The sequence below is a fragment of the Columba livia genome, chromosome 15 (genome assembly GCF_036013475.1).
Source record: "Columba livia isolate bColLiv1 breed racing homer chromosome 15, bColLiv1.pat.W.v2, whole genome shotgun sequence".
Lineage (NCBI taxonomy): Eukaryota > Metazoa > Chordata > Aves > Columbiformes > Columbidae > Columba > Columba livia.
This window is the reverse complement of record NC_088616.1, coordinates 2,915,982-2,929,999: the sequence shown is the minus strand read 5'-3', so window position 1 is coordinate 2,929,999 and position 14,018 is coordinate 2,915,982. Positions and strand designations below refer to the sequence as shown.

General features: G+C 41.3%; 1 protein-coding gene across 1 annotated transcript in view; it reads left to right on the top strand.

The window, feature by feature from the left end:
- The first annotated feature begins 1 nt into the window (after window position 1).
- The window catches only part of NOMO2 (NODAL modulator 2), a 29,146-nt gene continuing 15,129 nt past the window's right edge, over window positions 2-14,018 (top strand). The window contains exons 1-18 of the mRNA XM_065030703.1: window positions 2-180; window positions 484-573; window positions 1,732-1,777; window positions 2,211-2,311; window positions 2,435-2,541; window positions 2,733-2,805; window positions 3,311-3,463; window positions 4,608-4,745; window positions 5,505-5,594; window positions 6,191-6,296; window positions 6,681-6,831; window positions 8,091-8,268; window positions 9,005-9,146; window positions 9,792-9,923; window positions 10,658-10,794; window positions 11,059-11,146; window positions 12,149-12,212; window positions 13,319-13,414. Coding sequence (XP_064886775.1) covers window positions 52-180; window positions 484-573; window positions 1,732-1,777; window positions 2,211-2,311; window positions 2,435-2,541; window positions 2,733-2,805; window positions 3,311-3,463; window positions 4,608-4,745; window positions 5,505-5,594; window positions 6,191-6,296; window positions 6,681-6,831; window positions 8,091-8,268; window positions 9,005-9,146; window positions 9,792-9,923; window positions 10,658-10,794; window positions 11,059-11,146; window positions 12,149-12,212; window positions 13,319-13,414 — 2,021 coding nt within the window. The 5' untranslated portion in view covers window positions 2-51. The remainder of the gene's footprint in view (window positions 181-483; window positions 574-1,731; window positions 1,778-2,210; window positions 2,312-2,434; window positions 2,542-2,732; window positions 2,806-3,310; window positions 3,464-4,607; window positions 4,746-5,504; window positions 5,595-6,190; window positions 6,297-6,680; window positions 6,832-8,090; window positions 8,269-9,004; window positions 9,147-9,791; window positions 9,924-10,657; window positions 10,795-11,058; window positions 11,147-12,148; window positions 12,213-13,318; window positions 13,415-14,018) is intronic.

Genomic DNA, 14,018 nt, shown 5'->3' with positions numbered 1-14,018 from the left:
GAGCCGGCCCGGCGCGGCAGTTCCGGCGGCGCTGAGTCAGGGCTGTGCGGGATGCGGGCCGGGGCGGCCGCGCTGCTCTGCGCGCTGTGCTGCGGGCTGGCGCGGGGCTCCGAGGACATCGTCGTGGGCTGCGGCGGCTTCGTCAAGTCCGACGTGGAGATCAACTACTCTCTGATCGAGGTGGGCGCCGCCGCCTCTCCCCGCCCGTCCGGCGGGAGCTGGGGCCCTGTGCCCCGCGCTGTGTCCGGCTGCGCGGCCTGGGCCCGGCCCGGCTGTGGGGCGGAGGAACCGGGCTCTGCTGTCCCGAGCGAGACCGGGCCCTTTGCCGGCTCGGCCCGGCAGCTCCGAGTCCTCTCTCGGGATAAACCTGGTCCCTGTGACCCTGGGGACACCGGAGTGTAAAAGCGCCTGGGTAGAGGATGCCTGGTTCCAGCCCTGCTCACGTCTTTTAACGGGTCTTCCTGTCTTTTTTGTTTCTTTTAGATTAAGTTATATACAAAACATGGTACTCTGAAGTACCAGACTGATTGCGCCCCAAATAATGGCTATTTCATGATTCCCCTGTACGATAAGGTAAGAAACTGAGATCCCAGAGCTGGCTCCTGTGCCAGCACACTAAATGTTGGAACAACACACACCCATGAAATCTTTGAATCGGGACATCATTTAGTTTGTTTTGGACCAAGCTTTCAACTGTTTCTCTTTGTAGTGCAACTAGTTTATTTCTCATTGCTGAGTATTACCATGATAATATTATCTGCAGTGTGGTGTTTGTGCTGTTTGTCTGTATGACTGCGGCACTGGGAGACTGAGTTACTGCCAGCAGCCATGTGTCTGCAGCTCTGCAAACACTCACAAGAAGTTCAGGTTCCTACAAGTGCAGATGAAGCTTTCAGGTATCTGTGTGTAGAATGTGTTTTGAGATGACTGAATTGAAAATAACTTGAATGACTAGTTGCAGATACTAAAAATATCTTAGAAAATAATCATTCAGGAAGCTCAGAGTGTATCAGAAGTTTAATAAGAAGTGTATCATTAAACTGGTTTAATGACTGGAAAAATGTTTCCATTCAAATTAAATACAAGCTGCCCTCAAGTGATCTAAGTATTTTGCTGTTTTAAAGAGCAAGTTAACTTAGATCAGAAGTAAGTCCTTCCAAATCTAAGAATGTCAGATGCTTTCTGACCTCAGCAATGTCATTCTTAAGTCTTGGAGCCTTTCTGTGTTCAAACTTCAGAGCATATATGGCAGAACGTATGTTGTGCCCACTGATCTAAAGAGAAGCCCTGTGTAGATTAATACCCTTTTAATAGGATTGAAATTTTGTTATCCCATGTTTGGGCAGAATGATTGAGTAGGACCTCCTAGTGGAGATACTAAAGGCTGATTTAAAGTGCATCTGTTGGGGCAGGTAGAGATAGATTTGAACACTTTCTAACACTGAGCTGCTTGAACATGAGCCAGGTTTGGTCTGGAATTGGTATAAACGTGGTGATACTTAATTTTTGGTCTTAGCTGGCTGGATGTGAGCCCAGCATCCCAGCCTGCGGGGGTAGATGTTGTGCTGCTTTGAACAGAGTCTCTTGGGTAGGAGGAAGGGAGAATGGGATACTCAAGTCTTGTGTTACGCTCTGTAGCATGGTGCTTGTGTTCTGACTTCTTTTTAATTCTGTAGCTAAATTGAATTTAGATCAGTGAAGACAGTTATTGTTTGTTTGTTTTATTTGTAGGGGGATTTCATTCTTAAGATTGAGCCTCCCCTAGGGTGGAGTTTTGGTAAGTGCTCATATGTCTTCTTACAATAGCACAGTAAATCTGCAGTGTGGGACTTAATAACTACCTCTAACTTGTGGCTGGCAGGGAAAACCAAGCACTTTGCAATAAGCCTAATGTATGGTTTTAATAACTGAAGTGTACTTACTGTACCAGAGGAAAATAAAGCTGTAAGATAGATGCTGACAAAGTAACCCATGAACTGATTTGATGAGTGTGGGTTTTTGACAAAAATGATTGCAATGCAAGGAGGAAAGAGGACTTTTAACATGGGGATTTGTGGATGCTTTAACTTTGCTGAGGCAAGACTTCCAGAGCAACACTTGTGTGCTTGAGTTAATGCATTTCTGTGGGAGTTTTGTGAAGGTAAAGTAGAATTGCTTTATGATTGCTCTGTCACTGAATACCACGTTGTGTCATTGTTCTTCCTCTCCAGAACCAACCAGTGTAGACATCCATGTGGATGGCATTAATGACATTTGCACAAAAGGAGGTGACATTAACTTTGTGTTCACAGGGTTTTCTGTGAATGGAAAGGTTAGACTCCTTTATCTTTTTTTATTCCATCTTGTGCTAATTCTACCTTCATAAAAGCATTCTGCTTCAGCTCTGCAAGTTATTTTTATTGATTTATACTCTGTGTTTTTTTCATTTCGACAGGTTCTCAGCAGAGGCCAGACATTAGGTCCTGCTGGAGTCCAGGTTGTACTGAGAAATGCTGGCAGTGACATCAACATACAATCAACTGTTACACAACCTGGAGGAAAGTGAGTGTGTGTGGTGCATATTTAATTCATCTCTTCATTTACACTAGATTATTTTAACTCTGCAACATCAACTGGCATGATAGTATTTCTGAAATACATTTTCTAACATATATATAGAGTCTGAATTTACAGAAGCAAACAGATGTTTGTGACTGTTTCTGAAGAGACGTAACCCCTTTCTTGCCTTACAGGTTCGCTTTCTTTAAAGTGCTTCCTGGCGAATATGAAATCTTTGCGTCTCATCCTATCTGGATGTTGAAAGAGGTCAGAGCCTACAAAAGTTCTGGTTTACCTGTTTAGTGAGGGTGGATCTACTAGACCTTGTCTTGATCAAGTAGTGTCAGGAAGGGTTTTTGTGAGTGGACAAGATTAATTAAGTTTGTGTAAGTTTAGTTTAGATAGTCAAGAAACTGCCTCGTGCAGGCCAAGTTTGAAATAGTGGAGCCAGCCAGGGAAGGACTGGCGAAGGAGCTCTTGCATTCCATGTTCTAATCCTGTACATTTTGGAGGAGCTTGCACATTGTAGCAGCTGCTCCAATCCTTCCCTCGCAGACTGCTTGCTTTCTGAGGAGCTCTGAGGTCCTGAACAATTTCTCAATCAGTAAACCAGGAAGAATACTGTTTTGTGAAGTATCTTTGTTTTAGTGCCTTCTTGTTTTGAATAGCCTGTTTCTGTTCTTGAATGTACAGCTTCTGATTGTTCTTTAGGTGCTGTAAATGAGATCTAATGCCTACTTTTGATGACAGTGTATATGTTTCTGCTTTTCAGTCAAAGACAGTGGTACGGGTGACGAGTTCTAATGCTTATGCTGCGAGCCCTCTGATTGTTGCAGGCTACAATGTCTCTGGGTCAGTAAGGAGTGATGGAGAACCCATGAAAGGCGTCATGTTTCTCCTTTTCTCTTCTTCAGTCACTAAAGAGGTAATGGTGTATCGGTACCTTTTCGATATGAGTATGGACGTAATAAGAAGTAGCTAAATAGCTTCTAGATTCATATTGCCCTGATACTCATCTCTCCTTCATTGAGCTTGGCTTATAGAAAACGTAAACTATACAGGCCCTCAAGCTGTATCTTTTTTTTTCAACAAGGCCCTTCTAATACAACATTTGTGTCCATGCTGAGTTTCTTCATGGCCTCCATGGAATACCGCAGATGTGTAACACAACAGCCATCTGTCTCATTGCGGGCAGAATTGAAGTTTAAGGTCTACATATTTTTTTGAACACAAGAAATTAGAAAATTCCTTTAATTTAAACTCTTTTGAACTCTTCATTATTGTTTTCAAACAACCAGGCTCCTCAACAATCCAACTGTTCAGGGGCGTAGAAAACTAAGACATGAACTGAAGCAGGCAACAAGTGCAAAATATAATATGATTCACATCACGTTATCGATCTGTGTATTTTCTGTAGGTCAGCAGGGTTAAGGGGTTAAGACAATATTTTTCCAGTTACACCTTTTTGCATGTTAGATTTTGGTTAGTAAATGTGTTTCCTCGTGAGGATGACACTTTTCCATGGTGAAAGACCAGCTTCTTGCACAAGGCACAAGATGTTGCCAGACAAATCCTGAAATTCACTGTATAGTAGCTGTAATTTGTCTTCAGCATGAGGTCTCAATTTCTTTTTGGTGTTTCGATGTGAAGCTAAAGTTCTATAGCTTCGGTTGCCACCCTAAAACTATTACGAAACGAGTGTGAAATGTTTGGTCCTGTCCTGTGTTTTGTTATGTAGAGGAGAGCTCTGTTCTGTAATGCTAACCTTGTCCACAGAACTGGAGTCAGTTAATGTGAAGACATGCAGGGCGGTTCTGGGGTACCAGGGGATGTTGACTTTTCCATTTTTCTGTCCTCATTACCATAAAATTGATTACTGGTTGTTTTTTCCTCTTATACCTGGACATGAATTGTAGGCCATGCTATCAGACTTTGCCTCTGAAATAGTTTTGTACTTCCCATCCTTCATTCACAGTTGTTCACATCCTTCATTTCCAACCCTCCTACATCCCCCTGAGGTTATTTTCTCTGTTCTCTCATGGGAAAAGAAGTTGTATTTATTGCCACAGGACGTTGTGGGCTGCAATATTTCTCCTGTGGATGGATTCCAGTCAAGAGATGAGTCGCTATCCTATTTGTGCAATGTTGTGTCAAAAGAAGATGGATCTTTCCGTTTTCTTTCTCTGCCAAGTGGGAAATACACTGTGGTAAGTAGCTAGAAAGTTAAATGCTTGTCTCTCCATTGGGTTGTTAACTTTCATTTTTTAAACTAGGTCATGCGTAACTTTGTAGCTGTTAAAACAGAAATAGTTGAAATGGATGAAATAATTGGAATAGGAACCTCCAACCTAAAGCATGTGACAGTCAGGTAGGTTGCTGTGATTGGGCTCAGCTGTGTGGTTTCTAAGGACTTATTTGCAAACAGGCTCTGAGTGACCTGAATACATTGGCCAGTCACAGAACCACACTTGGAGGCTGCTGGGCCACTGAGAGGTTTTTGGCTACAGCCACCTCCTCTCCTTCCAGTTCTCTGTTTCTTTTTTGCCCGTTCTCTTTGCTGTGGCTGAGCAGTGCAGGAGCATGGTTGTCAGTGCACTGTCTGGAGTGATTGTTTGGCATTCTCAGTCCATGTGATCTTGAAGTGAAAGTTCTTTCATTCCTTTAACTCTTCCAGCGATCATACGGTCTTCTATACGTAAGCTCTTGCACAGCAAAGTACCTTTGCTGTATTCTGAGGGTGACTTTTCTGTCCCTGCGGATGATCTCATATGGTTTCCATCAAACAGCCCTGAAATACTGCCTTCATTCCTGTCCCCATCCCTCTGAGTTATTTTTTCCAAGAAGTTTGCAGGCTGTTTGACCATTCACAGAGGTGTCTGCTAGTGATAAAGACATGTAAAATGGTAAAGGCAAACGATCGTGTCGTCATAGCTTCTTAGGAGTCAAAGTGATGTGTCTTCTTTCAGATACCATTCTACAGGGGAGAGAGAATTACCTTTGATGTTGCTCCATCTAGACTGGACTTCCTTGTAGAGCATGACAGTTTACAGATTGAGGTAAGGTGTTCAGAGGAAATAATCTTTTTGTGCCATTCTTGCCTGTAAAAGTAAACTGTTTTTAGCAGAAAGCAGCTGTATTATGGAAAAACTTAATTGTAAGAAGTTTGAAGACATTTATTATGCACACCCTCTTGCACAGCAGGGAGAAGACAGTATCTGGCATGGTGCTGTATTCTACACTTCAGTCCCTTTTACTAGGAAGAAACTAAATAGGGAAAAGCTGTGTGCTGTGTTCAGTTTAATGTGCATGTAGTAAACAGGCAGTAATTTTTCAGGTTGCTTAAATTTACTCGTTCATATTGTCAGATGTCTGAAGAAGAGCCTGTGAGTTTGTCCGGTTTGCCTTGTGTCGTGGCATTATGAACTGTACTCATGCGGAAAAACTGAGAATCTGTTCCTGTAATTTGGGGAACAGTGTGCCTGAAGATTGATATGTACTTACATTGTGATTTTCCTGGTAATTTTCTTTTTCCTAAAGCTGGAAATAAATTGCCTTTGCATGTGCGTGGGGTGAAAGCAGTCGTTGTTGATTGCTACTGGTGTGTGTTTGCTTTTACTCAGTAAAGATTAATGTTGACTTTTTCCTTTTTCAGCCTGTTTTCCATGTGATGGGTTTCTCTGTCACAGGGAGGGTGCTGAATGGTCCTGAAGGAGAGGGAGTTGCTGATGCCACTGTGACTCTGAACAATCAGATTAAAGGTAAGCAGGGGTCTCAGTCTTCGTGTGAGACATGAATTGAAGCCTTTGAGATAATATACTAGTACTGTTGTGATTTATTTGTAATACTAAACTGGTTTTCTTGCAGTTGACTAATTTTGCATTTTCTGCCTTAGATGAGAGTATTAGGTGTTCATTTATTTTGCTGTAAAAAATTTCTGGTATTTTCTTTCAACTGTATGACAAATTGTGTTTTGAAATACAGAAATGAATATTGGTCTAGTAAGAAAGCATAATACTGTTTCTTTGTCTTGCAATGTAAATTAAAAATAGACTAAAGCAGTGCATGCTCTCTAACTCTTTGACACGTAAGAATAGACAGTCAAGATATGCTGTGTTTTTAACTCGTCTCTTTGTTTATTACAGTAAAAACAAAAGCTGATGGCTCTTTCCGCCTTGAGAACATAACAACAGGTACATACACCATTCATGCCAAGAAGGAGCATCTCTTCTTCGATACTATTACAGTGAAGATCGCACCAAATACACCCCAGCTAGCAAACATCATTGCAACAGGGTAAGTACTGGTGACGTGATGGAAATGTCATTTGGTATGTGGACAAGTTCTTGAAAGTGCGTGGTCCTTTCCCACATCATGCCCCGACTTGCATACTGTTGTCAGGAGCTTGAGAAATTCAAGGTAAATAGGACAGTATGAGTGCAGAGTGATGTCTTCTCCACGGTATTTTGCTCACTACTAGTTAAGGCTTAGAGCTCCCTCTTAATAACCTCTCCTGTGTAAACAAAGATGCTAAAACACAGGTATGTTGAGCAATTACAGAACTGTGTGTCAACCAAGGCAGGAACAGGGAGGCTTTCTGCTGCTGATGCTGCACTTCAGGTACCCTCGTCCTGTGCAAGAGTGGAGGTATTAATACATAACTGTGTAGTCCAGTGTCGTACCAAACCTTTACATTTTATTACACAGCACTCTCAAGGTCACAGTCATCCTCTGTTTATATTGTCTTTTTCTTCTTTGTGGTTCTTTGGCTGCTGGGCATGAACCTGTATAATGGCAACAGGATGATTTTGGGGGTGTAGGCAGTGCTGGGAGAGATGTGTGAGCTGAGGAAGACAAAGGAGGTGGTTCTCTGTCCAGGAGCTTCTCCTGGAGGAGAAAATAGTGGGAACCTTCTGGAGAAGTGAAAACTAGGAATTTATTGAGGCAAAGGGCAACTAGCTCATATGGGCTTAGCTAGCTAATTAAAAAAAAATCTGTGTGATGATCAGTTGCAGTTTTTTCAGTTACTAAATATGTTGTGCTGTTGAAGGTGAAAAGTAAAACTTAACAGTTTCTAATTTGTCGTATTGTGCTTTCACAAAAGTAGGTGTACTAGGATTATGTTCAGGTGAATTACCTATCATGTTTGAGGTCTTTGACACAGAACATTTCATACCATTTCAAACCTGAGGGATGGCTATCCTAAGTCAATTGCCCACCTAGCTGAAAAAAAATTAAGGAAAAAGGCTTGAGGGGCTTTTGGGGTGAAATAGTGAAGCAATGTGCTTGCAAATAAAAACATAACATCATGGTGAGTTCATTGTAAAAGAAAAGATTCCCTTAATTGTGCATGAGTTTGCACTCGCTCCACCATGTTTGCATATAGTATCTCTTTGATATGAACACTCTTTTCAGGAGAAATCCATTTGAATTCATGTGTTAGTACCTCAACAGTGAGGTTTACTTTTTAAGGAAGGTTTAAAATAAGTATCTTTTTATGAACTTTGTCGAATCAAGATATTAATATTTCTTCTAATGCTTGGCTTATATTTCAGATTCAGTGTGTGTGGCCGGATCTCAGTAACTCGTTTCCCTGACACAGTCAAACAGATGAGTAAATACAAGGTGACCATGATGCCTCAGGACAAGGACAAAGCATCACTGGTTACAACAGAAACTGACCCTCAGGGAGCATTTTGTTTTAAGGCAAAACCGGGTACATATGATGTTCAGGTAAGAAAGAGCTTCCATTTCTTTGCTTTAGGACTGTCATGAGGTTTTGGATTTTAAACACGTAATTTCCAAAAGCTGAGAAGCTGAATTTAGTTTTTCCTGATCCTTTTCTCCTGTTTGCACTATTTAAACAATTACAGTTATTTCTTTTTTTGTTGTTGTTTTTTCTTAATAAGCTGAAATTCCCGTGCTCCTTTTCCTTCACTCTAGTTAAAAGGAGATCAAGTCATTGAGTTGTGATGTCCCTTAGATCACTTATCTCAATATATTATCCTGTGAGTGAGATGTGTAATGTGTACTGTTCTCAGATGCCTAAATGGTTCCCGAGATTGTAGGTCACAGCAGAACCTGTAGTACAGCCACCCTGAATTCTGTGTTGTGGGAGATAGTGCAGTGTGGGAGATAAGGAAGTGCATGGTTATTAAGACCTTAATTGTCCTTATAGATAGTGAATTAGCCTAACGTAGAAGCAGCAGTACATCCTGAAGTGAAGTTCACTCTGACTTTTGAAACCGAGCTGTTTGGAGGACGTTTAGCTCAGTTTCATTGCAGTTCTTTGGAGGATTTTTAATATAGAGTTTTGCAAGCATATTTGGGAGGCTGGTTTTGCCTTGCCTGGGATTTTCAGTAAATTTCCATTTTCTAATTTCTGATAAGTGGATTGAACTCAGCAGAATGGGTGTGTTTGGGCTGTTTTTTAAAAGCCAATGATGTCTTGATGTCATGTGCTCTACAGGTGATTATTCCAGAGGCTGAGACCAGAGCAGGACTGGCTTTGAAACCCAAAATGTTCCCTGTTGCTGTTACAGACAGACCAGTAATGGACGTGACCTTCGCTCAGTTTTTGGCATCCGTCTCAGGGAAGATCTCTTGTTTAGGTAAGCCAGATTTGAAAGTGAAGTGGAAGTGGGAGCAGAGAACTTGAGTGATGCGTGTGTGCGTGAGTACTCTTTAGATCAAGCCACTTGGTGTGGTTAGCCCCATCAGCAGATAGGTAAATTAACTTCCAGCAGATTTTTTTTGGGACACCTTACAGCCCAATAAGGTACTTTAAGAAAGCTTGGGGTAAAGTTATGTACCTATTTTTAATACTTGCTAGGAATAAGCAGATATTCCTTCGTCGGGAAGGAATTCTAACCTGTTTGCGTTCCTCAGAAGATGGGTAAGATCTGGAAGGAAATGCTCCTGGCTGACACTAGGGATACTGTACGTCTCAGGTGTTTTCTGGGCCCTGTAGTCTCTGCAGAGCAAGGTGGACCTAGGGATTTAGTGTTGGCCTCTGGTTGTTACTCACCATTAGATAAAAGTGTATGATTAACAGTCTTGAACTTCCTGAAGAATGCAAAAAACACTGGTAAACATGTACCTAAGAAATACAAGAGTTTTAATTGGAAATGTTTTCTACGGGAAGAGAGTAATCATTTTAATGTTGGTGCACAGGAAGCTTGCTTAGGGTGGGGGTTTTGGAGGCAGAGCTGCCAAGCCAGAACGCAGTCTAATTTTCTGCTGTCTTTTTTGTGCAGATGCTTGTGGCGATCTGATGGTGACATTACAGTCCGTGAGCCGCCCGGGTGAAAAACGCAACCTGCAGCTCTCTGGAAACACAGACTCAGTGGCCTTCACATTTGAAAATGTGCTGCCTGGCAAATACAAAGGTGGGATAATGGGGAACTGCTGTTACCTTAGTAGTAAATTTGTGACTTAATCTGTATGCTTCTGTTCTTATGGATACCGTTTACAGTGTGCCCAATGTGGAACTAGTTCTGAAAATTGAGAGAATCTGGAAAAATAATATACAGTGCAGCAAGTTTTCTTAATCTTGTGTTTTTAACCTTTTTGTCAGCTTACATGTAGCTGCTCTCGTAAGTTTTAGGGTTTTGCATGGCTGCTGTGAGGAAAAAGGGCTTTATCATGACCTGACTTGTCCCAAACCAAAAAACAGCGGCACACCCTCGTTCTTCTGCTTCCAGAGAACCTCTCCTGAGCCTGCCTTGGCCTACTAGGAAAACAAATTGTTTTCCAGGGGAAGGTGTAGGAATATATGCAGATTGCTCTTCTTATAGACGAGTCAGACCACCTTGATGTCAGGTGAGGCTGGAGTTAGGTTCTGATGTCCTCCAGGCGTCTTTGACTGTCACATCGTGGAACTCCCCAGGGTGAGCAGACGTCATTATTCCTTTTTAGAATAGCTTTTCCATTCCGAGATGCGCTGGATTCCTGGTGATGCTGCAGTGCTGTGAGCCACCTCTGCTACTGCAGCCATTGTTGTGTATCTGGCTTTGAAGATTATTGTCAGGGAAGTTAGAGTGATAGAAGCTTTTTATACCTCAAAATCTGCTCTTACTCACACAGTTTTACTTACTAAAATGCTTTGTGTGGTGTATTCTAGTGAGCATTGTCCATGAAGACTGGTGCTGGAAGAATAAGTCTTTGGAGCTGGAAGTCCTGGAGGAAGATGTTTCAGGAGTGGAATTCAGGCAGACTGGATATATGCTGAGGTGTTCTCTTTCTCATGCAATTACACTGGTATGTAGGTAACAAATGTCCTGTGTTTTTTTTAATGACCTTATGTAGGCAGGTTGGATTATGCTTGGAATTGAGGCTTTCTCATGGCTATGGGGAGTCGCGTAGCACAGCAACACTGGTGTGCAGAGTGCTTTGGGATTTTTCTCTTAAAAATGGCCTTATGTTGTTAGCTGCTGTAAAAGAGAAGTATGAATGGATCTTCAGGCAAATCCTGTTTTCGTTTTGTTGTTTGGTAGTTACTAATGGTGACTTGTGGCTTCACAGGAATTTTATCAGGATGGAAATGGACCAGAGAATGTTGGTGTTTATAACCTGTCCAAAGGAGTGAACAGATTCTGTCTTTCAAAGCCAGGTAACAGCTCTAACATGTTAGTTTAAAACACAAAGAACCAGTGAACTAATATTACTGCGAATTAGACCAAACCAAACACACCCCCCCCCAAACAAATCACCACCAAGACACAACAACAACCAACCAACCAAAACCCCAAATCAAAACAACAAAAAACAACACACAAAACCGAACTGTTCTAGTTTCTGAGCTTTCTGAGAGACATTGTTTTATTTCCATCTCTATATAAATGCATTGTTCTAAGTTTTTAGAATTCTTCTGCTGTTTTGTCCTTCACCTAAATACAGATTCCAGAAGCAAAATATTTTGGTTTTTTTGTCTCAGTGAAGGGCTTTGATCTTGGTTGAAGAAAGAGCGTGTTCAAATAATCTCGTTCATATGGGTTCTGTTTATCACTCACATTAGAATGTGAGTTACAAATAGGAGTATCATTTCAATACAGGATTCCTGAGGGATAACTGTTAGAAGTACCACAGGGTTCTCTAAGTCAGGAAAAAGAATGGCTTAAAATTAGATTTTTTTTTCTCCTCCTCCTTTTAATGTCTTAGAGCTAATTCTGTTATGGCCCCTTAGCAAAACAATTAAAAATATGTTTGGTTTTGATTCATTCTTCAGCCTTGAGCTTTTCATCCTCAGAACCACTAGTCTCATTCACAAGGCAATAATGCAAGGGTTCTATAATCAGTCAAAGGGTATCAGCTGTGGGACTATAATAGGTTACGGCTGAGCTTGTTTGGTTTGTTGTGTTTGTAATTATTTTTATCTGTAGTGATGCCTAATGGTGTTTTATATCAGTATATATGACAAATGCCGTGCAGCTTCTAGTGGTGATCTGTGCCTGAACAGAGGTGAATTCATTTACAAGTGTCTGTGTAAAAGGTAGTGAATATATATATAGTTGCATTTTGTAATTGTTTCTCATGTGATCTTGACAATTCAGCCGACACAGTAAGCTTGATGATTTTTTTTGCAGTAGATCATTCTTTGGTTCAATGTTTACAGGTGTATATGAAGTGACCCCACGTTCCTGCCACCAGTTTGAACATGAGTATTACACTTACGACACGTAAGAGCAAAATCTGGTTTTGATGTTATGCCTGTCAGTATGCTTTCTCAAAGCTTCCTTCTGCAGCCGCTTGCTTTTGTCATTCAGGATGTGTTGCTATGGCCGGCTGTAACCAACAGAGGAAAGCTTTAGTAAAGTGTGTCAGATGTGTTCTCTTGTCCTTTCTAGTCTAAAACAAATATAATCAGGTAATGATAGGCTTTAAAGATACCGTTAGTACTTTAAATGGACATTTTTGTCAGCTCTCTGTCTGTTTGATGTTGGTTTTGCTTTGTAAAAAGGCAGAGATATTTCACTGGAAACTGTTAATCGCTTGTGAGAGTTGAAATGCAAAGGACAGGGTGGTAAGTTTACCAGGAGGTATATACCACTGTTGTGGTGCTGTAACTCTGTGGTGATTCGATTCTGCTCACCCCAGTTTTTGAAAGCTGAATAAATATTCACCCTGATCACAAGTAAGCGGTGCTGATCTTCACAATTCAGCCATGTTGTATTAGTCATTTATAGGTTATGGTCTGGCAATGTACTTAATGGCTTTTTCGTTCCAAAAAGAGGATTTCTGCTCCCATAGTACTTCTAATTCATTAGCATGGCAGAAAACAAATTCAGAATTAAAATCTGATTCTTTTCTGCCGTGTTAGTGAATTTCAAGTTCTTTGAAGAGAGATGTGCTAAACATGAGAGCCAGGGCAGAGTGAGTGCCTGGTAGAAGCTGAAACCCTCTGTTGGTAGCAAAGCACCACTAGACTTGAGCATCTTGATGAACTACGACTGATATGACAAATGCCTGGGTGTCCTGCTGTGTGTAAAGGGAATGTACATATCAATCAATCCAATCAGCTTTAGCCTGGGAGGAAGCAGGAGGCACAAAGGAAGGGGCTGATTTGGCCAATGTCATGCAGTGGGTTGGGGTTCTGAGCTGGAAAATGTTCCCTTTCCAATGTGCTATCATCTCAGCACCAAGGCTTTGCTATTTAATTTGTGTATCCTCTTTTATAAAGCATTTCAGACTTTGGGATGGGAACGCAAACTCTGCCAAATAAGATTTCATTATTTTCTTTAGGATGGGAACCTTGAATTCACCCATTTGTAACTTTGATTTACAGGTCCTCTCCTAGTATCCTGACGCTCACTGCAGTTCGACACCATGTCCTTGGCACGATTGTAACAGATAAACTGATGGATGTGACCATTACCATTAAGTAAGAACAAAGAAATCTTGGGGCTATAAAAAGAGAAAGGCAAAGACATCTGTCTCATAAAATTTTACTCAGGTTTTAAACCGTGGTGGCTGTTTTCTAAGGAGATGGCATCCAGCTCTAGACTGCAAGAGGTTTCTTTGCTAAGCTGTGCTTTGAGATTTTTGTAGATGGATAAAAAATTTCCAGCGCTCATTTTGAACATTGTCACTTCATTTCGGTATAGTCGCAATCTACTTGTGTGCAATGGTACAAAGGAATAGTTTTCTGAGTTTTCACACACTTTAATGAACTGAAACTTCAGGATTCAGAGGGTATTGTTTAACTTGGGTCTGAGCTCTTCAGCACTGTTATCTATTTTTTTCACTTTTTGTTTCCCCAAAATGAGAATCTGATGCTTTAGAGCTTTGTTGCTGGTGTGAAGAGGGTTATAAAAGGAAAACCATGCAGAGTGATTACATACTAATGTGCCAATTCATGTTTAGCTGAGCAGACATCTCTCTAGGTAGCACTGGTTTGTGAACAGGTTTAATTGTATGAGGTGTCAGCTCTACCTGGAAGTGTCTGGTAACGATGAGTGCTTCATTAATGCTCTGCTGATGTCCGC